General features: G+C 41.0%; 1 protein-coding gene across 1 annotated transcript in view; it reads left to right on the forward strand.

The window, feature by feature from the left end:
- Itga1 (integrin subunit alpha 1) overlaps positions 1–12,250 on the forward strand; it is a 161,632-nt gene extending 149,382 nt beyond the window's left edge. The window contains exon 29 of the mRNA XM_021179797.3: positions 3,575–12,250. Coding sequence (XP_021035456.1) covers positions 3,575–3,619 — 45 coding nt within the window. The 3' untranslated portion in view covers positions 3,620–12,250. The remainder of the gene's footprint in view (positions 1–3,574) is intronic.
- Positions 12,251–23,429: the final 11,179 nt, after the last annotated feature.

Genomic DNA, 23,429 nt, shown 5'->3' on the forward strand with positions numbered 1-23,429 from the left:
GAAGAAGAAGAAGAAGAAGAAGAAGAAGAAGAAGAAGAAGAAGAAGAAGAAGGAAGAAGAAGAAGAAGAAGAAGGAAGAAGAAGAAGAAGAAGAAGGAAGAAGAAGAAGAAGAAGAAGAAGAAGGAGGAAGAAGAAGAAGAAGAAGAAGAAGAAGAAGAAGAAGAAGAAGAAGAAGAAGAAGAAGGAAGAAGAAGAAGAAGAAGGAAGAAGAAGAAGAAGAAGAAGGAAGAAGAAGAAGAAGAAGAAGAAGAAGAAGAAGAAGAAGAAGAAGAAGAAGAAGAAGAAGAAGAAGAAGAAGAAGAAGAAGAAGAAGAAGAAGAAGAAGAAGAAGAAGAAGAAGAAGAAGAAGAAGAAGAAGAAGAAGAAGAAGAAGAAGAAGAAGAAGAAGAAGAAGAAGAAGAAGAAGAAGAAGAAGAAGAAGAAGAAGAAGAAGAAGAAGAAGAAGAAGAAGAAGAAGAAGAAGAAGAAGAAGAAGAAGAAGAAGAAGAAGAAGAAGAAGAAGAAGAAGAAGAAGAAGAAGAAGAAGAAGAAGAAGAAGAAGAAGAAGGCGGCTGGGAAGGGGCGGGTTTTGAGAGGAAGGCGAGCCAATTGACAAACGGCTGGGGAGAACCGGAAGAAGGTGGATCTTAAATACTTGGCTCCCCTCTGGAGCTGCCTCTGATTTACTCTCACCTCAGGGCAGGTGCGGAGCTTCTGTGGTTGCCACCCAAGAAATGACCGGTGTTCAGGAAAACACAAAGTCACAGCAGCTTTCACGATCACTTGTTCATACCACCCCTTACCTCGTCTTCTAGCAACTACGTCTTGGCGGACCACAGCCCTGACTAACGTCCTAACATGGAAATGCATATTTTTCATCATTTGCTCCTTTAAGCCCTCCAGTGCTCAGTCATTAAGTGTGTAGTCCCCGGCTATGGAGATCACTCGGTTAGTAAGGTGCTCGGCTACAAGTCAAGTAACACCCCGCGTGCCCGCCCAGGACACACAAAAACCAGTTCCAGTTCGGCTGGTGAACTGGTGAAAGATGGCTTAGCATCTGCGTTCTACATGCCTGGTTCAGTTTCCAGTACCCATACTTCTGGCCTCTGAGTGCACTAGCTCTCACATGTGTGGTCCCCCACACAGACACACACAGAGACACACCTTTATACACAAAGAAATTGAATCTTTTTTAAAGGTTATGCATATTGGCATGTGGCTGTTATGTGTTTATAGTCCCAGCATTGAAAGTGGAGACAGAAGGTCCCCACCCACACCCACAACCTCTCTGTCTCCCCACTCCCCACCCTCAGGCTCTCTGGCTTTTTCTGGCTAGTCTAATAGGCCAATGAAAAAAAATGCCATCTGCAAAAGCAAAGGGAACTATGCCCAAGTTTGACTTCTGGCCTCTGCCTGCAAGCAGATTTCACCACCTCTCCCCAAACATCCAGAGAAGCATGTGTGTTCACATCAGTACAGACCTGTAGATCCATGTGATATGGATATAATTCATTTGCAAATAATTAACTCACTCAATTTTTTAAAAAAGTTAGGGCACACAATTTTTAAAAGCTACTTCCCTAGGACTTTGTTTTTAATTTAAACATTGGGTTTTAAAGAAGATTAAATTATTTAAATGGGATTTAATTTATTCAATAAATTAAAAAGTAAGATTAGATAACTTCCAAGTGCTTATCTAGTGTCAATTGTCTTTGTTTTCTCTATAATTGAAATAAATATAAGACTGAGAAGTTTTGCTGATGGTTCAATAACAAAGAACAATAAAATGTGACTTACGTTAACCACTACATGATTTTTTCCCCTTAGAGTCAATAGTTCTATTTTATTTTTTATTTTGTTTTGTTTTTGTTTTTATTAGATATTTTCTTTATTTACATTTCAAATGTTATCGCCTTTCCTGGTTTCCCCTCCAAAAACCCCCAACCCCTTCTCCCCTCCCAACCCACCCACTCCTGCTTTCTGGCCCTGGCATTCCCCTACACTGGGACATAGAACCTTCACAGGACCAAGGGCCTCTCCTTCCACTGATGATCGACTAGGCCATCCTCTGCTACATATGCAGTTGGAGCCATGAGTCCTACCATGTATACTCTTTGGTTGGTGGTTTAGTCCCTGGGAGCTGTGGGGGGACTGGCTAGCTCATATTGTTGTTCCTCCTATGGGGCTGCAAACCCCTTCAGCTCCTTGGGTCCTTTCTCTAGCTCCTCCATTGGGGACCCTGAGCTCAGTCCAATGGTTGGATGTGAGCATCCACCTCTATATTTGTCAGGCACTGGCAGAGCCTAATGATTCTATTTTCATAAGTAAATGACATGGGGTCTTTTGAGAAACTTCCGGCAACCTTATGTGCAGCATTCTGACCTACTTAGATGAATTCAGAAAACTCAGACATCTCCCTGATACCTGTCTATGGCCATCTAGCAAGCTCGCTGTGAACTCTAAGAATCTTCATTTGTGACCATTGTTTATTGGATGGAAATTTTTCTGTCTATTAAGAAATTTGCTAGCAAGATTTTGCTGAAAGGACCCAGATATAGCTCTCTCTTATGAAACTATGCCGGGGCCAAACAAATACAGAAGTGGATGCTCACTGTCAGCTATTGGATGGATCACAGGGCTCCCAATGGAGAAGCTAGAGAAAGTACCCAAGGAGCTAAAGGGATCTGCAACCCTATAGTTGGAACAACATGATGAACTAACCAGTACCCCGGAGCTCTTGTCTCTAGCTGCATATGTATCGAAAGATGGCCTAGTCGGCCATCAATGGAAAGAGAGGCCCATTGGACTTGAAAACTTTATATGCCCCAATATAGGGGAATGCCAGGGCCAAAAGAATGGGAATGGGTGGGTAGAGAAGTGGGGGGGGTATGGGGGACTTTTGGGATAGCATTGGAAATGTAATTGAGGAAAATACGTAATAAAAATAAATAAATAAATAAAAAGAAATTTGCTAGAGAAAGTACCCAAGGAGCTGAAGGGGTCTGCAACCCTATAGGAGGAACAACAATATGAGCTAACCAGTACCCCTTGGAGCTCATGTCTCTAGCTGCATATGTAGCAGAAGATGGCCTAGTCAGCCATCATTGGGAAGAGAGGCCCCTTGGTCTTGCAAACTTTATATGGCTCAGTACAGGGGATCACCAGGGCCAAGAAGTGGGAGTGGGTGGGGGTATGGGGGACTTTTGGGATAGCATTTGAAATGTAAAATAAGAAATTAACTAATAAAAATTTTAATTCTTATCAAAAGAAAAAAAAAAGAAATTTGATGATGAGAAAAAGCCTCACAGAATGTGCCTCAGAAGCCTGCTTGTTCCACACACGCAGGATTTTTACTGGAAGAGATGCTTAACTGAGTGTAGTGATATAGCCAAAGGTGAAGTAAGCAGCTTGATGAATGTCATCTACATTACATACAATAGTAATCGGTCAGTTAAAATATACATCAGTTCTCTGAATTAAATACATGTCCAGATCTCCTAACTCATGATTAAATTAGATTATATCTAAATAGATTGGCATCTATTGCCTAAATCAAAGTAATTAATTGTGTTATGATTTGTATTTTCTCAACAGATTGGATTCTTCAAAAGGCCACTAAAGAAGAAAATGGAGAAATGAAATATTTAAGGAAAAAAACCCCAATAACAACTATTCAACAACCTATCCTCAGGTTTGCCTCAATCATGTGAGAAGAAATTCAGAAATATAGCCAAAGACGTGGTCGCATAACTCTATGTACTCCATCATCCATCTAGGATTGCTTACTTGGAAAGAGACAGATCAAGTGTGACCCAGAAAGGCTACCCAAAGATACAGTGTAGAAAGCAATGGGAAATATTTTTAATAATTACTCATTTTTGCTGAGTAAGTGAAATGACAAAGTGTTTTAAAGAAGAATCGTCCGTATAAGTACCTTTATGTGTTTACGTGCCACACAGAGCATCTTAAGGGATGCACAGACAGAGCTTGGCACTCCGTGGAGCAGTTACTCTCAGCACCATGTAAATAAAGAGTCTCCCCTTGGTTACATCTTCAGAGTGACGCTCAGCATTGGTAAACGACAACACGGGAATGGGGTGAAAAGGCTCTCCCAGTTCAAATGAGAAAAACTTTCCTTAGCCAAGCCCATATACAATATGGACTGAAAATAGAATTAAGTCACGGGTGACACTCAGTGACCTTGTGGATCCCATAAGGTGGAAAGAGTATTTTTCCAGTGTGATTGGAAAATAGTGCAGTTGAGCTTAAATTCTATGTAGAATAGACAGTCAAGATGGAGTCCTTATTTAAACATGAGCGCACTGAAACTATTAATTTAAACTTTTACAGAAAGTAAAACTGCTTAATTTATATTGAGCTCTAGAACACAAAACTCTTTTATAATATATATAATGTATATATGTATACATATATATATATATATATTATATATAAAGTTGAAGCAGCCTGTGTAGCATAACAATGATAAGTCGTGAAAAGCCACACCATGTGTGTGATGCCCAGAGGGTTTCTTAATGAAACGTGAGCATACATAGATGACCCAATAAAGCTGATGTCACCTTTGCTGAGTAGTTATTTAATGCTAGGGCTTCTGGGATGTTTCATTAAGTAGGGGGCTTCTCAACTCTTGTATAGGGATCATGTAAAACCACAAAATATGACTGTTTATTTTAATTTTTTTAATTTTCTAACCACATTTTATGTTATTGAAAAAAGCAGTCTCCCCGGCTAATGTTATATTGTACCAAGAACTCACTGCTTTCGAACATGGTGTATCAGTATTTAAATAGAAAACCAGGTAATTTAAAGAATTTATATCTTGAAAACATATACTAACTGAGACATACAACTCATTTGTTTGCACTTCTGTTTTCCTGAAATAATCCCTGAGGCCCGTGGACTCTGCTGTAACATAAGCTTCCAGATTGCTCCATTTCAATTACCATGAATGAATGTACGGTATCATCATGTGTGAACTACTGCTGTAAAATGTGCTGATCCTCCTGCCCCAAAGCCACCTCTCCACTTGATTGCTCACTGTAAGACCTGTCAGTATCCAGAAAGAGCTGGGCTCCGCTTTCCTCAAAACTCAGCAAGCCAACAGAGAAATTAAATGCTATTGGTTTGATATTTTAAAAAAATTATTTCTGAGAATTATCTTAGGGCTCAGATTCAGCCTCTTGGCTTTCCACCCTTATGTGTCAGATCCTAAGGGCTAAAGGATGGATGATGCTACAGTCATCCCTGGCTGGAAGAGAGGTGGACTGGAAGCTAGAAGAAAGATGCACCCCATTTTCACTCTCTCGCCAGCTTTGGAAGTCATACTTTCCTCCTGTGCTTTGCCCAACAGAACTCGGGTGTTTCTTGCTCAGGTACCATGCTGCCCAACTCCAGTACATACCTGCCCAGCGGCCCCACTCCTAGCTCCGTGCCTTTAGGAATGAAATTCATTGAATACATGTAGATTCATCTCTTATGTGAGGGGCTAAAAGGCACTGAACTTTGCACATGGAGCTCTAAGTGGGCAGATTTTAAACTAAATATGTTGTTGAGCAGTGGGGAAGCAGAAATCAAGATAGTTTGAACTTTTAAGAAAGGAGAGGAAGAGCTGTTTGGCCAGATAAAAAGATGTTAAAAGCCACTTGCCTGCCAGGTTTTAGCATAAATTATTCCTGGTTAGTAGGAAATAAGGAACCAGATATCTCATTTCTCTGCAAACATAATTGAGTTTGTGTGTATGTGTATGTAGTTTTATGTACACATATAAGCATACCATTTAAATCCAGAGCAATTGAAGAATACCAAAAGGTAGAATTTATAAAACATAAAGAAAGAAATCACACCAAAGCTACCCCAATTAGGAACATTTATTTCCTTTGCTTTTCATACAATATTCACTCTTATTAATATTTAAGTTTAGTTGTTCTTTCATAAACTAAAAACCTAAATGCAGAGGCTTTGATCTTAAAAATGTTAACAGATGTCCCAGATTAACTTTATGGGAATATTCTAGAACATATAAATAATTAAGAAATATATTAAACGCTATAATGTTATTTTAAGGCAATAAGAAAATTGACTGATACTTTAGACTATTTACAAACTCGTCAATTAAACTAAATATTTTGAAACTTTTTTAAAGCACTGTTGCTTCCACTATTAACTGGACTTTGCATGCCTTCTCTTTCCTGAGGAACCACACAATGGAACACAAATAAATTACTCAACAACTTGTTCTTCAAGAGGAAAAAGTACCCCGATATATAACTTTTGTGGCTTTTTTATTCTCCTCAAAGTCACTTTCAGGCAGCTAGTATGACCCTATTCAGCTTACAGAATTCCTAGAAACGTGCATCAGGCCTTACTAACTAGTTTGAGAGACTGTAGCAGACCCCTGACATAAGCTACATTCTACATACTAGAATAATTGATGGATAGAGATGCAGACCAGTGTTCAGAGTCTATTAACACACATGAGCACATGCTACAATCAAACTTCAACTTGTGCTGAATATACTGGCCAAGTCAGTCCCAGAAGTTAGATTGCTGAAGATTAGTCATATTTTAGCTTTAATATCTAAAATTAATCATTCTTTAATATGAATAAAGTAATATGAACTTGAAGGAGGAAGGGAATAAAAGCAAGAAAATACAGAGGGGTTGCATTTCTTGAGAGCCAGAGCTACTCAGAGGCACAACACACACACACACACACACACACACACACACACACACACACACACACACTGATCCACTTCCTCACCCAACTCATAGGCCTGAAAGTGGCCTGAGGGAAAAATTCTTCCTTGACAAATATTTCTAACATCTGTGGTCCAATTTAAACATCAACAATGAAATTAGTTAAATTAGTTTTCTTTTTTGTTTTTCTGGTTTCTTTTTTCTTTTTAGCTTAATAACCTTTATTGCCCCCAGGACAAAACAGTTGACCTGCTTCCCAGGACGCAGGACCAAACAAATGACGTTCCACTGCAGGCCGGGTCACAAGTGCCCTTCTACACTTGTAGGACTGGAACATGCCCTGGCCAGGCAAAATTACTCTGACTGAGCAACAATCAGGTCTCTTTTCTTATGATGGCAAAATAATGATCTATACACTGTGGGAGAAAATTGGGGAAGACAAGGAAATGAACCCAAATACCAGAAGGACAGGCTAGGCTCCCAGGCACTAGGATCATGGGCAATGTAGACCCTAAATATTTTCTTTGTCATAAAGATACTTGAAAAAAAACTTGTAGAAAGAGATTTTTATGAATTTGATGCTTAGGCAGCCAGAATAATTTTATCTATAAATAGACATATATGATGTGCATATATTTTCATAGGAAATCGTTTACTTTTTCTTTAATAAACCAAGGTCCAGGCTCAATTTTAGGAAAGCAAGTTTGTACCAAAAGGAAAAAAAAAACATGGTCTGTGATGGAGTAGGACTGCATTGCAGTAGAAGCTGTGTGGAAAGCCAGGGGTCAACTCATAGTAGGTCCACAGTTAACACACTGAATGGCAGCCATTGGTTGCCATGGAATGTGTTTTTCCATAGCAACTTCTCTGCCGAACATACCACCAGTTTCACATGAAATTCCTATCCTGTTCTGCAATAAAGTGGCTTCTGGAAAATTAGATGTTCAAAATAGCATTGTAGGCAGTTCTCGTTCATTGCCCAGACCTCCCAAGCATCCTTCCCCCATTACTCTTCTCAAATAAAGGTTTCGGGAAGACTGCATTGGTACCTGTCACTAAGACAAGTACTCCTTTTGCTGCAAATGCCAACTTCACGGAACGGATCATTCATGCAGGTTTTCCAACCCAGTTTCCCATAATGACACTCCAAAGGGTTGGTGTGCAGTATATTGTACTTCTGAGATGCAGCATCCTTCCTGAAGACGTTTGCAACCACGTGGGTGACTGTTCTCTGTAGTTCTGTGGGAGAAACAGGAGGGAGTTAGACCTTCGGCTACACCTCTTAAGTATCCTACATCCCCTGTCCTCAGCCAAGGGCCGGTTCTAAAACCTGAAGGAAGGGCATTTTGCTCAAGCTGATGCTGCTTTAAAATCGTGACCTACAAATTAATTGCCTATAAAAGACTTTAAATGTAGACACAACTTCAAAATGAGTCCCCTGGGCTCCAACTTCCAACTGGACAGTGGCCCCCACAGCTCCATCTACTCAGAATCCAGAAACCACCGCTACCCATTCATTCTGTACTGAAAGGAAAGTCAGAGCCCATTGCAAAAGGCCACATGCAAGGCTGGGTGTATAGCCCAGTGTCTGAGTGCAGAGCGAACTCATGCAAGGCCCTAGGTTTCCACTTGAGCACCGCATAAGGTGAAAGAGCCTGATCATGCCACCATTCCTCAAACGGAAGTACTCTGGTACAACACTGCTTTAAAAAAAATACACAAATTTCCTTTGAAATCTTAGGAGAAAAAGCTATGGCATTAAACTACAGCATTGTGTCTTGTTTGCTAACGGGCGTCTTTCATCTTCGTATTAAAACTGCACTTGAAGGTAGAAGTTCGGAGTAAGAGATTTAACCACACACCTTGAGGAAGGTACAGAGTAGTTTGGTGAGTCAGGCAAGTCCCAGCCCTAGGGCCCTAACTCATCTGACCAGGGGCGTACAGGACCCCTAACCTATGGAAATAGATCATCTACCATGACCAAGGGTCAAGTTCAGAGCCTCCACTGGCCCGCCACAGCCAAGGCTCAGTTCCCCCACCTCAGCCACACTTAAGAAGCATTTCTTGGTGAAACTTTTACTGCACCAAAGATGTGCAAGGCTGAGGCTCACTTATCACTGTTGGTTTTGAGAGCAGCTCTGTTTGTTTACATTGTTGCTTGCATACTGCAAACTCCACCCCCACCCCATGAGACAAGACTTCCTTTTTTTTTATCCTCTGTGCATGGCCTGCAGGATTGGGGTGGTAGAAGATGACAGGAACCAGAGTCTGTTTGCAGCCCTCCTCCCTCCCTCCACCAGGAGATGCTTTGATCTGGGGCTTCCTCAGCAGGGTTGTCCCCTGCCACATGCCTCTTGTGGCAGATTGGCTAGTGTCCTCTTAGAGTTTGTGACCAAAGACTCAGAAATCCCTCACGTATCCCAGCAAGGGAATCATGACTATAAAGCAGGGGCCAAGGACACTCAGCACTGTGACTACGTTTGGCATTTGTGTTTTAAGGTCCAGGTCTAAAGAAAGGAGTGTGGGGTCTAGAGGCTCTTATACTACCGTTGGAGGCCGGATATCTGATCTTTCACATGTTTGATCTATGCATATAAACTAAGAACAAAAATCTTAAAAAAAAATTCTGAAGGCATCAGAGTGAAAACCCACTGTGTTCATGAGTAATCCCTGGAGATACTGTCTATCCCCACATCTGTATTCTAAGAGGCAGAGAGAGATGGAGTTGAGAGAGCAGAGGAGACAGGAGTATTGTTCATCTCTTCCTCCTTAGAGCAACCACAGCAAGGGAAGCCATCACATGTAGATTCAATGTAACATGATAACTTAAGCTTTGATACATATACAAGAAACTGGGGTAGACAAGGACTCAAAACTCCTATCTGATTTCTAACAACCCAATCTATGAAAATGGCCAAAGCCTCCTGAGACCGCCTGTGTTCCACCCACAGCAGTCCCAGATGTACTTGGCACTGTGAGAGCAAAAGTATACTCTTACTTATGAGCTACCCCAGGCTAAGTGTCTGGGCTTAACACCCCCCAGCCTTATATGAAAACCAGTGTCTGAAACACTTTGGAGATTCTGCATTCTGGAGCCGGTCCACAAAGGAGATCCTGGTAGTCAGCCTTTGGATCTGAGAAGCCTGCTGCCCTCACTCAGGAATCAGCAGTTCCTGGCTGCAGGAAACATGCAGGGATGGTCTGCTGTATTACTACTGTGAAGCTGTCCTGGTTGTTAATAGGCAGTGTGCACTCCGTATCCATTTTATGAAAAAAAAAAAAAAAAAAGAAGTACATTGCATTTAGGAACTACTTCCCTGGAGCATCAGTTCCACTTCCGGCTCCCCATGCCACATCGCCTAAATGAAGGTATCATATTGCTCATTTTGCTAACTTACCTCAAGCTCATCAAAGGGACGACATAAGGGTATATGCGTAGACTTAGTAGAAAATGATTAGGTGAAAGAAAAGAAATGCTCTGTTGACATTCAAGAAAAAAGAAGCACAACCCTTCTCATAGAAATTCATAGGATTGGCTGCCAGGGGACAGTCATTTGAGAGGTATAATTAGAATTAGCTGAGTGTGTGAAAGAGTCTTTTGAATGCGCTATGTACGCCATATCCTGCACACTGTCCTGAGGTCAAAGGTTTGATATTTTTGTATAATTCCTTCTTATCTTGTACACCCACTGTGTGATTTACGTCAAGGTAAATGAGCATCCTGTTTTATGTCTTAAATAAAAAAAAATGTCTCAAAGAAAAAAAAATGTGATTACTGTTATTTTAAATACAGATTTCTCCAAAATGAGTGTGGCTTCTTCCAAAGTATCAACTTTTTTTTTAAAGCTCCATAACAGCCTTTACTCTGATGCTCTTCAAGGAAGAAACAAAGAGCTAATTAAGCTTGTCTGTAGTGTTTCCTGTACAAGACGCAACGGGATTGTCTTGCAAACTTAAGACAAAAGCCACAGAATCTATACGACTGCATGATTTCTCCTAATGTGATGTTTTAATAATAAATCCTTTACTGTATAAAAGGTTAGACCACTGAGGAAATAGAATGAATCACAGTGTTTCCAACACAATCTAATCACATATCACTTCTGTGACCTTGAAATGTAGGGATCTGCCTCCACACAGAGGCAAGCCATTCTGGGGTAGACAGCAGCCACAACTGAGCATCTTCCAATTCAGTGCAGGGCCTCCATTATCTACCTGGAGGTAATGGCAGGTCAAGACTGTTCTTGGATTGATGTAGTCACAACACCAGCGTTTTTAACCAGTGCTTCTAACCAAGCAGCTTTTGAGTTATGATTCCCACAGTCTCTTCCTTGCATTCAAGATGTTCAGGTAATATGAGAAACATTCATATACTCTGGCTTGTTATAAAGAATATTTCACAAGGCACAGATGAAGGCATACTGCGTACAAGGTATGGGAGGAGGCATGCACAGCTTCCAAGTCTCTCTGGGCACTTCACCCCGCAAGAACCTCCATTTGTCTAGCTTTCTGGCCTTTGTCCTGTGGGAAATTACCGAGACTTCTCTGCGTAGCATGATTACTAATCAGGTAGATTGGGAAATACAACAGGGCTGTCTAAATTTTTTAGCATTCCTTCTTCCTCATTATGAAGTATGAACTCTCTGAAGAGGAATAATTTCTAGGGATATGTTTGAATTGTTGAAGAATAAGCATATGTTTTTAACTTTTAATTTTTGTTCTCTGCTGTGTGTGTGTGTTTATGTAGGTATGTACATACACAACATACATGGATGAGAGATCAGATATCAACTTCAGATGTCTTCTATAACTCTATATGCTTTTTGTGACACAGAGTCTCTTTGTGGACCTAGAGTTCACCAATTTGTCAAGATTAAATAGCCAGGTAGCTCCAAGAAATTTCTTGTTTTTGCCTCCACAACTCTAGGCTATCAGGCTCAAGGCCTCTGTTACCAGATCTATATGTGGATTCTGGGGATACAAATTCAGTTTCTTGTGTTTCCACAGTGAACTTTACTGACCAGGTACTCTGCCTCACAAAGTGGAAAAATCATTTAGGATAGAAAAATTTTAAACACAATAAATAGTTTATAAGCAACCAACATGGAAGTATCAGAATCACACACTTCATGTCTTTATTTTAAAGGTTTAAATATTATATTTAAATTTTCTTGAGTGTAAATAAATAATAAGCAAACACTTTCCCTAGATAAAGAAATGACAATAGTGTCACCTCCATTTTCTCTGTGTGTGGCAGTAACTGCTTTGCACATATACACATACTATTCTAGATTTCTCCACAAGCCACATATTGAAGACTTATTTATTCACTCACTTCTTCAAGAAGTGGAGTAAGGGAGAGAGCAAATGGTGCAAGGCAAAAGATAATCTCACTGAGAGTCTAGCAAACACAACCCCAGTTATCACGCAATACCAACTGTTGTTGTATTGGCAGTCATAATGAAAGGATCATTGCCATAAAGAAAAGACTGGGGTCATTGTATTATAAGCAGCAAGAAGAAGACAATGACAGAAATAAAGAAGAAATGAGACAGGAGACAAAGAACAGCCAGTCACATGGCATATGTGCTTCTGCTGACCACATTAATAATTATAAAATGATGAGTGATACAAACCCCAATATAAAAAGATATTTTTCAGACTTTTTTTAAAGGAGTTCAGCAATACACTTTCTAAAGGAGCTGAAGTTCAGATGAGAAGAAGCTAGTATTTTGAATGCAGACAGTGGACAAAGCATCGGGTGTGCAAACTCTAAGAGAACTGGAGTGGACCTATTGACAGCAAATAAGGTAAACTTTAAGCTGGATTCAGCACCACTGAGACTGCTCAGTCAATCCTAATCTCATTAAAACCTTAGGTACTTGCTTGTATAGACATTAATGCCTTACTGGCCCCATTAATACTTGGAAACAAAACTTGAGTTAGAGCAGAATCTATGGGACTAACCAATTCTGGACCATGATGTATACAAGGACCCCAAACCTTCACAAATTGTGAAGGCAGATTGTAGGTCAAAGGTTTTGTGGCTGGGCTGGTATTCCTATCCCTCCACTGGAAGGTTTGCCTGGTTACAGGAGATGGCTGGTTCAGGCTGTCTATCTCCCATGGCTAGGAGTCTTAACTAGGGCCACCCTCTTAGATTCCTGGGAGTTTCCATGGCATTAGGTTTCTAGCTTGTCCAGAGATGCCCTTCCCCCACCCAATTCCAGTTGTCTCTCCTAGTACTTTCTCCCTCTGTCCTCCCCAGACGGGATCCCTCTGGTTCTCATCCCCACCCCCACCCCTCCCCTCCCAATTCCCCTCTCCCATACATCTTATGTTTATTATATTTTCTCTTCTCAATGCCATGTATGAGGTTCCCCCTCCTCCTTGAGCCCTCCTTGTTACTTAGCTTCTTTGGGTCTGTGGTTTGTAGCATGATTATCCTGTACTCTATGGCTGCTATCCACTTATAAGTGAGAACATACCATGTTTGTCTTTCTGGGTCTGGGTTACCTCAGGGTGACCTTTTCTAGTTTCATCCGTTTGTCTGCAAATTTCATGATGTCATCGTTTTTTAATAACCGAGAAATACTCCACTGTGCAAATGTACCGCAATATCTTTATCCATTCTTCAGGTGAGGAACATCTAGGTTAAGATAAAGATGGAGCAGAAACTGAGGGAGTGGCCAAGCAATGACTGGTCTAGCTTGAGACCCATGCCATGAGAGGGAGCCCACCTTTGACAGGGTAATGGCATTCTATTCTTGCAGGCAGGAGCCTTAGTATAATTGTCATCAAAGAGAATTAACCCAGCAGCTGATGAAAACAGATGCAGAGACCCACAGCCAAATATTAGGCAGACAAGAGGGAGGAGAGTAGGAGCCAGAGGAGTCAATGACACTACAAGAAAACCCACAGAATCAACTATGCTTGGTCCATCGGAACTCATGGAGACTGAATGTCAACCAGGGATCCTGCTTTGAACTGACCTAGGGCTTCCACACATAGTACTGTTGTGTAGTTTTCATGTGGGAGCAGAGACTGTCTCTGACACTGTTGCCTGCCCTTGGGATCCTTTTCTCCTCCCGGAGAACCTCATTTATCCAAAGTAGTCTAACTGCAACTTGATATGTCAGGGCTGGTTGCTATCCATAGGAGACCTCCCCTTTTCTAAATGAAAGCAGAGGACTGGATCGGTGGAGGGAAGGATTGGGAGGAGAGGAGAAAGGGGAAACTGCAGTCCACCATGATTAATTAAAAGTGATTAATTTTTCTAAAACAGGTGTTTGCCTGAAAAGTACTGGATTGACTTGATAAGAGGTAAGGGTTTGCTCTTATGTTTGCATTTTGGTCTGCTGCTTTTTCTTCTTTGAATGGTAGTATCCTCCAACTGAATGTGTATGAAACAACGTCATTTCCGCACCATAGCCTAGAATCACATTCTGAACAGAAATGCTTCTACCTCATAAGCAAGGAATAGCATCTGAGTTGGCCATCATACTGTTAAAAGTACAGTAGAGCCAAGATTGCCATGCCAGGGCATCAAACAGCTTAGGCAAAAATCAAAGGGCTTATTAGTTATAATTACTGAGTCTCTCTTACTGCGTGGGTGTGTCTTAGCTTGAAGCTGATGGCAGGATGCATTGCAGCCCTGCCTCATCCTCACCCTACCTTATGTGCAGTGGTCACAGCAAGAGTCCCTAGATACCTTATAGGTTGGATGGAGCAGGAAGTGTGAAGAAATGGCTATGTCTCGATGCATGGAGTCCTCCTGTTTCTGTACTACAACCTGTACCACTCTGCTGCTCTCTCTTTCTGAAGTTGGCATTGTCAAAAATGAGAGTGAGCGCCAAATCTCCCCAGGAAATATTGATTGACTTGCCTTTGATATTACTGTCGGGCAGGCATCCTTGGACAGAAATAATGCAGGAAGGAGGTGTGGCTTCGGATCTCTAGAGGTTACTTAGCTCTCCCGGCAGGCATTTGTTTTATGCTTCAATATTGTTTCCACTGGTGATAAAAAGGAACATTCATTCTCTTTTATCAGTTTCTACTCAAGGCAGGAAAATATGCTTATATAGATTGAAAATGCCTTTTAAGTAAGTGATTAAATATGAAGAATGAGTCTCTTTCCCTTCCTAGACACTGTGGCATGAAAATATCAGCGTTTTGTTTCCTTAAACTGACTTGTCAGGTCCACCCAGATGGCTTTGGTGCAGTTCAGACTTACCTTCTTTTCTGTAGATTTTTATTTTCCCTTTAAATTGAATTTCTCAAATTTCGAAGCTGGGATTACATAGCAAAATATATTTTTTTTTCAATTCCAAAGTTCTATGAGTTTAGAAAATGTGCATCCCTATCAGTCTATCACCTTTGAAAGTTTGCAGTTTCTCTCTCATCTCCAGCCTGCTCAATTCATGTGAGTTCTGTGTCTTCAGCTTTGCCCCTTAAAATATGCCATGCTAATGAGTTCGTGAGGTTTGCAACTCATTCTGTGCCTATAGTTTTCAATGGCTCATTCATTTGTGCTGTTGAGTAGTATTTCATTTCATAGATATATTTTGTTTGTTTTCCTGTCTGCAATACTTGTGTGTATAATGGATGAAAAGACACTTGTTACAGATTTGGAAAATCGTGGACTTTTCATCTTGTATTTTATGTGAAGCAATATGGTCCTAGAGAGAGTCCAGTCTAGGACTGAACATACTGACAGGCCTTTAACGGCCCAGGCGGAAACTCCCTCAGATGTGCTACATTATGTCTTACTGCATTCGCATGGCTGTTTTCTAAATAAAGTAGTTTTGAAAAGAATAATCTGGAATTTTATATCTCATAGTATAACTAGGCTCTATAATGTAATAGGAAGTAAATGAGACTTGGAGAGTTGGCCCGAGTCTTTGCCCTGACATTTATAGGTTGCTCTCATGCTTAGACCTGTTGCTGGAATCCATCTCTCCTACACAGAGCTTCCTCACTCCTACAATGGAACTTGTAATGCTTGCCACATAAGTTCCTTATGAGAAGCCAGAATAAAGTGAGTTTAAAATAGTAACAGATAGATATGTCAGCCTCCAAGTCCAACTATGTTTCTCAGTACCCTATCCTTAACACCATACAGATTAGGCTGTTCAGTATATATAGGGGATTTTTTTATGTTTTATTTATTTTGTACATGAGGACATGCACATTCCATATGTGAACGTCACAGGACAGCTAATGGATTTGCTTCCCTCCTTCATTATGTGGGTAAGGATCAAACTCAGTCTATTAGCACTGGCAGCAGGCATTTCTATCCCTTGAGCCAACTTGCTAGTCCGGGATGTAGTTTTCTTTTAATCCTATAATAATTCCAGGCAACCCAAAAAGTTATTTGGGTTCTAGTAACTCATGTCATAGAAACAAAATCTAACCAGCTCGCTATAGCTATCATTGCAGTAAGAATTAATGAGGGGCTGGAGAGATGACTCAGCCATTAAAGGCTAGGACACAACCAAAACTATAAGAATTAATAAGTATTATTAGTTTCAGTAAAAAAATGTGCACAGTTTCCTTTAGTCACAATTTATAGTAAACACCTGTATATTTATAACTACGTAGAAATAACAAGCTATCATTTAGGTTCAAACTAAACCGCATACATTAGTACTTAGATGGAATTAACTGACCTGACTCTTGGCCATTGGTACTAGTCACCTCTCTTTACCTCTGCCATCATGTTCATGTCTGCAACTCACAACCAAATATGACAGAAGTGCTGTTGCTTTTGACAAAAATGGTAAGAGTTGCTTATCAGGAAACCCTCATTTGAAAAATGGTCATGAAAATAGACCCTGAACAAAATGATATGCAAACCATAAAAAGCAAATGATATGCAACCATATATTATGGGTCCATGTTTGCCCAGCTGCTGAACATGGCCTTTGGGGGTGGGGGGAACATGGGGAGTGCTTGACTGTGTCAGGTGCTAGACTTTAGGGAAGTACCAAGACACCAGACACTGCTCTGAGTGGGAAGATGCAGTCTAAGAAGGGAGCGGGGTGCTCAAGGTGCCTCCAAACTCCTTGACATTCAGGCATCACTGAGTTGTGTGGAGTTGGGAGGAGAATCAGGGGCAGAGGATGGTAACTAGCCTGGGGCCAGGAGAAATGGGAGCTCTGGCTTAACTCATCGGTGAACGTCCTTAGCTTGGGTGTGGTTGTCTAGAAGCCCAGAGAGGCATCCCACGGGAGATTTAGTAGTCGTAGGTCTTCTCAATGCTCCCCATGGTGGTTTTCGATGAAAGAGACAGTCCTTGGTTCCAAACTGTTTATTGATAGTTCATTGTGGAAAACAGATGCATACCAACTTCTCAGGGTGGACCAGTGATTGAATACCTTTTGTGGGAAGGAATGTCTGGAAAGGGAGCATATTGGCTCAGGGCCTCTAGGCACCTCCTAAGCATTGAGAACTCTGTTTTGTACTGTGTGACTGACATGGGGAGTGTGGCACATTTTCCAGGCCATGACGCTGGCAGGGAACAGAGAGCCGCCTTTCACATAAGGTGAATGCTGAGGTGCTGAGGACTCAGACTGGCTCTGCCTTAGCAAGTTTCCTGACAAGGTCCACTGTCCTACAATATATAATAGCCAATAGGCTTGGATATGCAACCATATATAATAGTCAATAGTCTTGGGTAAGCAACCATATGTAATAGCCAGAAGGCTCCAGTAAGCCTTGGAGTCTCAGATAGAAGCGTGCTGGAGGTACAGGGTAATATTAGAACAAGATTTCTCTGGTTCAGCTACTCCCTAAGAGCTAGATGGACCCTTCCTTCTAAGTCTCTTCTGTGCTTGTGATCTCTCACTTGGAGCCAGTCCCTCCTCTGACTCATCATCTAGTAATATATGAGACTGTGTGAGGAAAGCACCTACTTAACACGTCATATCCTGACCCAAGTGCAGCACTTCATTGTAACTATCCCTGGATGATTCTACAGTTGTTACCAATTTCCTGTTTTGTTTTGTTTTTTCCCCTCTTGCAATATTTACTCTGTGAGGTGGTTCTTTTTCTCTCTTATGATCTAGAGATTAGACCTTGTTACTCAAATTAGTCCTGCTTCTTGAAGATTTCTTGTCCATTGAGTCATTATTTCACACTTTAGCCCTTCCCAGAGTGATTCACACCTCAGATAGATGCATGGTCTCCATAGACATGCAGACTGTCTGAACCCTCTAACTACCTTGCTTCCTGTGAATGCCCCCACTATTACACATACCAACGCACCTGAACACACATGCCTCCCACCTCAATAGTACGTAGTTATGTATGAGTGTTTTAAAAATATTTAATATCATTTACTTTAGGCAAATAATGTAATACCAAAATATGTAATACAAAACTGAGCCAGACTGTGCAAATTAAGCGTGAGTAACTATTGTGTGTTTATTAAAGTTCAATGAATATCAAAGAAAAAATAACATCTATTAAAATTATTTACTCAAAACAGGAGGCTGTGTTAGTACCAGAGCCGGCATTAAGGCATATGAATCATGTAGAATTAGGCAGTTAGAAAGGGGAGGTTAAGAATGGAAAAGAACAGAGAGGTCAAATTGCAAATAAATATGATAGAAAAATTCTGAGCTAGACAAGAGGCAAGACAAGAAAGAGAAAATTGTGCTTCCATTCCTAATTTTCTAAGTTTTAAGAGTTATGTATGTAGGTGCCCTCATATGTGTGAACCTGGGATAGGAAATGGCGAGAGGTGAGTCTCACAGAGATGTGTGTACACATCCAGGTATAAGCAAGTCTCCTTAAGATATCAGTCTGAAAGAAGGCTTAGCTTCATTGTAAGCCAGACTTGCAAGTAGATCTAGCATTATGAAGTCTGGAGCCACCATAGACCATGGATATGGAAAGATAACTCCATACTTTAATCCTACATGAACCTCAAGCAATGAAGCCCAATAGTAACTCGTGAGAACTTGAGTTCAGGTCTCCAAAACCCACATCACAGCCCAAGTGCAATGGCACATGCCTGTATTCCCCGTGGTGGACAATAGGGGCCATGGGAGGCAAAGAACTGGATCCCTGGAAATGTGGCACAGCTATCTAGGTCTACATGGAAAAGAGCCAAGTCAGTGAGAGAGAGAGACCTTATCTCAAATGAAAGTTTTGGTTGTCCTCTGACCTCCAAATTCTGTCCAACACATACAACTCTTATGAAGAACAACATTTAATTAGGGCTGACTTACAGGTTCAGAAGCTCAGTCCAATATCATCAAGGCAGGAAGCATGGCAGCATCCAGGCAGGCATGGCACTGGAGGAGCTGAGAGTTCTGTTCCAAAGACAAACAAGAAAAGACTGCTGTCTTCCAGACAGCTAGGGGTAGGGTCACAAAGCCTACCCTGACAGTGACACACGCCTTCCAATAAGATCACATTTAATCCAACAAGGCCACACTTCTTAATAGTGCCAATCCCTGGGCCAAGCATATTTAAGCCACCACACACATGTGCACATAAAAAAATAAAGGAACCTCGCCCTAGAAAAAAACAAGAAGGTAATCCCTCAACAAACCTAAAAGAAGACAGCCACAAGAACAGAATGACAAATTTAACAACAAAAATAACAGGAACCAACAATTACTTTTCCTTAATATCTCTCAATATCAATGGTCTCAACTCCCCAATAAAAAGACATAGACTAACAAACTGGCTACACAAACAAGACCCAACATTTTGCTGCTTACAGGAAACTCATCTCAGAGAAAAAGATAGACACTACCTCAGAAGATGGAAAGATCTCCCATGCTCATGAATTGGCAGGATCAATATAGTAAAAATGGCTATCTTGCCAAAAGCAATCTACAGATTCAATGCAATCCCCATCAAAATTCCAACTCAATTCTTCAACGAATTAGAAAGGGCAATCGGCAGATTCATCTGGAATAACAAAAAACCTAGGATAGCAAAAACTCTTCTCAAGGATAAAAAAAACCTCTGGTGGAATCACCATGCCCGACCTAAAGCTGTACTACAGAGCAATAGTGATAAAAATTGCATGGTACTGGTATAGTGACAGACAAGTAGACCAATGGAACAGAATTGAAGACTCAGAAATGAACCCACACACCTATGGTCACTTGATCTTTGACAAGGGAGCTAAAACCATCCAGTGGAAAAAAGACAGCATTTTCAACAAATGGTGCTGGCACTACTGGCTGCTATCATGTAGAAGATTGCGAATTGATCCATTCCTATCTCCTTGTACTAAGGTCAAATCTAAGTGGATTAAGGAACTCCACATAAAACCAGAGACACTGAAACTTATAGAGGAGAAAGTAGGGAAAAGCCTCGAAGATATGGGTACAGGGGGAAAATTCCTGAATAGAACAGCAAGGGCTTGTGCTGTAAGATCGAGAATCGATAAATGGAACCTCATAAAATTGCAAAGCTTCTGCAAGGCAAAAGACACCGTCAATAAGACAAAAAGACCACCAACAGATTGGGAAAGGATCTTTACTTATCCCAAATCGGATAGGGGACTAATATCCAATATATATAAAGAACTCAAGAAGGTGGACTCCAGAAAATTAAATAACCCCATTAAAAAATGGGGCTCAAAACTGAACAAAGAATTCTCACCCGAGGAATACCGAATGGCAGGGAAGCACCTGAAAAAATGTTCAACATCCTTAATCATCAGGGAAATGCAAATCAAAACAACCCTGAGATTCCACCTCACACCAGTCAGAATGGCTAAGATCAAAAATTCAGGTGACAGCAGATGCTGGCGAGGATGCAGAGAAAGAGGAACACTCCTCCATTGTTGGTGGGATTGCAAGCTTGTACAACCACTCTGGAAATCAGTCTGGCAGTTCCTCAGAAAATTGGAGTTAGTACTACCGGAGGATCCCGCAATACCTCTCCTGGGCATATATCCAGAAGATGTCCCAACCAGTAAGAAGGACACATGCTCCACTATGTTCATAGCAGCCTTATTTATAATAGCCAGAAGCTGGAAAGAACCCAGATGCCCCTCAACAGAGGAATGGATACAGAAAATGTGGTACATTTACACAATGGAGTACTACTCAGCTAGTAAAAAGAATGAATTTATGAAATTCCTAGCCAAATGGATGGACCTGGAGGGCATCATCCTGAGTGAGGTAACCCAATCACAAAGGAACTCTCACAATATGTACTCACTGATAAGTGGATATTAGCCCAGAAACTTAGGATACCCAAGATATAAGATACAATTTGCTAAACACATTAAACTCAAGAGAACTAAGACCAAAGTGTGGACACTTTGCCCCTTCTTAGAATAGGGAACAAAACACCCATGGAAGGAGTTACAGAGATAAAATTTGGAAGTGTGACGAAAGGATATGGCATCTAGTGATTGCCATATCCAGAGATCCATCCCATGATCAGCTTCCAAATGCTGACACCATTGCATACACTAGCAAGATTTTGCTTAAAGGACCCAGATATAGCTGTCTCTTGTGAGACTATGCCAGGGCCTAGCAAACACAGAAGTGGATGCTCACAGTCAGCTATGGAATGGATCACAGGGCCCCCAATGGAGGAGCTAGAGAAAGCACCCAAGGAGCTAAAGGGAACTGCAACCCTATAGTTGGAACAACAATATGAACTAACCAGTACCCCGGAGCTCTTGTCTCTAGCTGCATATGTATCAAAAGATGGCCTAATAGGCCATCACTGGAAAGAGAGGCCCATTGGACTTGCAAACTTTATATGCCCCAGTACAGGGGAACACCAGGGCCAAAAAGGGGGAGTGGGTGGGTAGGGGAGTGGGGGGGTATGGGGACTTTTGGTATAGCATTGGAAATGTAAATGAGCTAAATACCTAATAAAAAAATGAAAAAAAAAAAAAGAAACCTGTTCAAACCACCTCATGAGAAGGCTTAAGAGGACACAGGCACATTTCATGGATCTCCCACATAGCTGGAAAAAAAGGAAATAGAAGACACAGAACTCAGACTTGATCTCTGTCTTTCTCTCAGAAGATCCCAGGTGAGCCAGGAGTCAAGTAGTACTGGAGGAGATGTGGGGAGAGTAAGGTAAATATAGTACACATGTATGGAATTTAAAATAAACTTAACTTCTTAAAAGCTTCTATGATGAGGGTTTAAAGATGAAGAAATGTATAGGAAAAGAACTTAGAGGGCAATTTATTTCCATGTCCACTAACAAATGTTGTTAGTGTCTCCCAAGGTCTAAGATCTACCCAGCAATGGCTTTTGTTTTTGTTTCTGGTTTCTATTCTTCTCCAGAAACTAGTTGTTCCTTTTTAACCAGGCTTTAAATCCAATCAGAATGATTGGTCACTCCCATAACATCCATGCCATTAACACACCAGTGGGCATATCTCACCAGGCCAGTCACTACTGTACTTTCCATTATTCACAGATGTATAAGGCTGTTAATGAACTTCTCCTGGCCCCAGCAACATGCATAGAACCTTTCAGCACTATGAAAGTATGCCAACTTCCAGGGATGGTGCTTCCAGGTCAATACCAGTTTGGTATCTTCATGTCCTGTCACTCAGATAAGTGGTGTTTCCAGCAATATGGTATTACCATCAAGTTCTAGAAGATAAGCAAGAAGAACAGCAATAGCTGGTAATGTTTGAAGTGCCCAGAGCATCCCATTGAACTACAATTCAAATAAGTACAGGTGTTTCAGTTTATAGCTTACAATATGTGGAAAGGCACTTTACCTTCACCATAGGTTACTTCCTTTTAAGTCCCATTTATAACGTATATGTATGTATTTTAGTGAGCTTCTACAGTAGCTTTTCACATGGCATTTCCCACAGGTCTTTAGCATTAATTATCCTTAATGTAGCACTCCCTCCTCTGTTTGTCCTCCCATCTTAAATGCCATTGAACCCTTCTAGTTTCTTCCTCCTTTGCTCTTTATACTATCTACATTCTGTTTCCCTTTCCCTGACATTGCTTTCCCTCAGTTTCCTGCCTTGCATGGGCACTCCAATGGAAGCACACATATCTAAAGATTCAAAGTCAACATGCACATGTCAGAGAGAACATAAGGATCTGGGTTACTTTGCTGAAAACTCAATTCCCAGCTCCTTCCATTTAACAGCAAATTTTGTAATGTCATTTTCCTTTTCTTTTTTTTACTGACAACTGAATAATATTCCATTGTGTCATGAAGCTCATCGTCATTGCCCGTTGATCATTTATGGACATCTAGGTTGTTGGGGTTCCTGGCTATAATGAATAGAACAGCAATGAATATTGACTATTTTGGGAATAGGCCCAGGCATGGTCTGGATAGATCCCATGATAGATCTAATTCTGACTTTTTATGGTGTTCCTATGGTGATTTTCTTTGTGGCTATACAAGGGTTCACTCCCACCAGCAGTATAAGTACTGCTCCTTCTAGCAACACTTGGTGATTAACACAAAGACTCCTGAAAAAGATGCAGAGAGTGAGAGACTTTGGAGAACTAAGTGTTATGCCTTGATTATCTGCTCCCTTCAAGGATCTGAGTTACATGCAGAAGAATAGTCAGAACGATTGTAAGAGCCTGAGGTTGTGGTGATCACAACATAAACAGTGTCTTCCAAACACATCAGGGATGATATACACACGAATTCACCGAGATTGTGACAGCGTGCACAAAACTTGACTGCATTGGTGCAAACTAGACAAATCCCAGAATACAGAAGTGGAAGTAGGCATAGAGTCCACTCC

Source organism: Mus caroli, unplaced genomic scaffold (genome assembly GCF_978045245.1).
Source record: "Mus caroli unplaced genomic scaffold, Mus_caroli_1 scaffold_15, whole genome shotgun sequence".
NCBI classification, from domain to species: domain Eukaryota; kingdom Metazoa; phylum Chordata; class Mammalia; order Rodentia; family Muridae; genus Mus; species Mus caroli.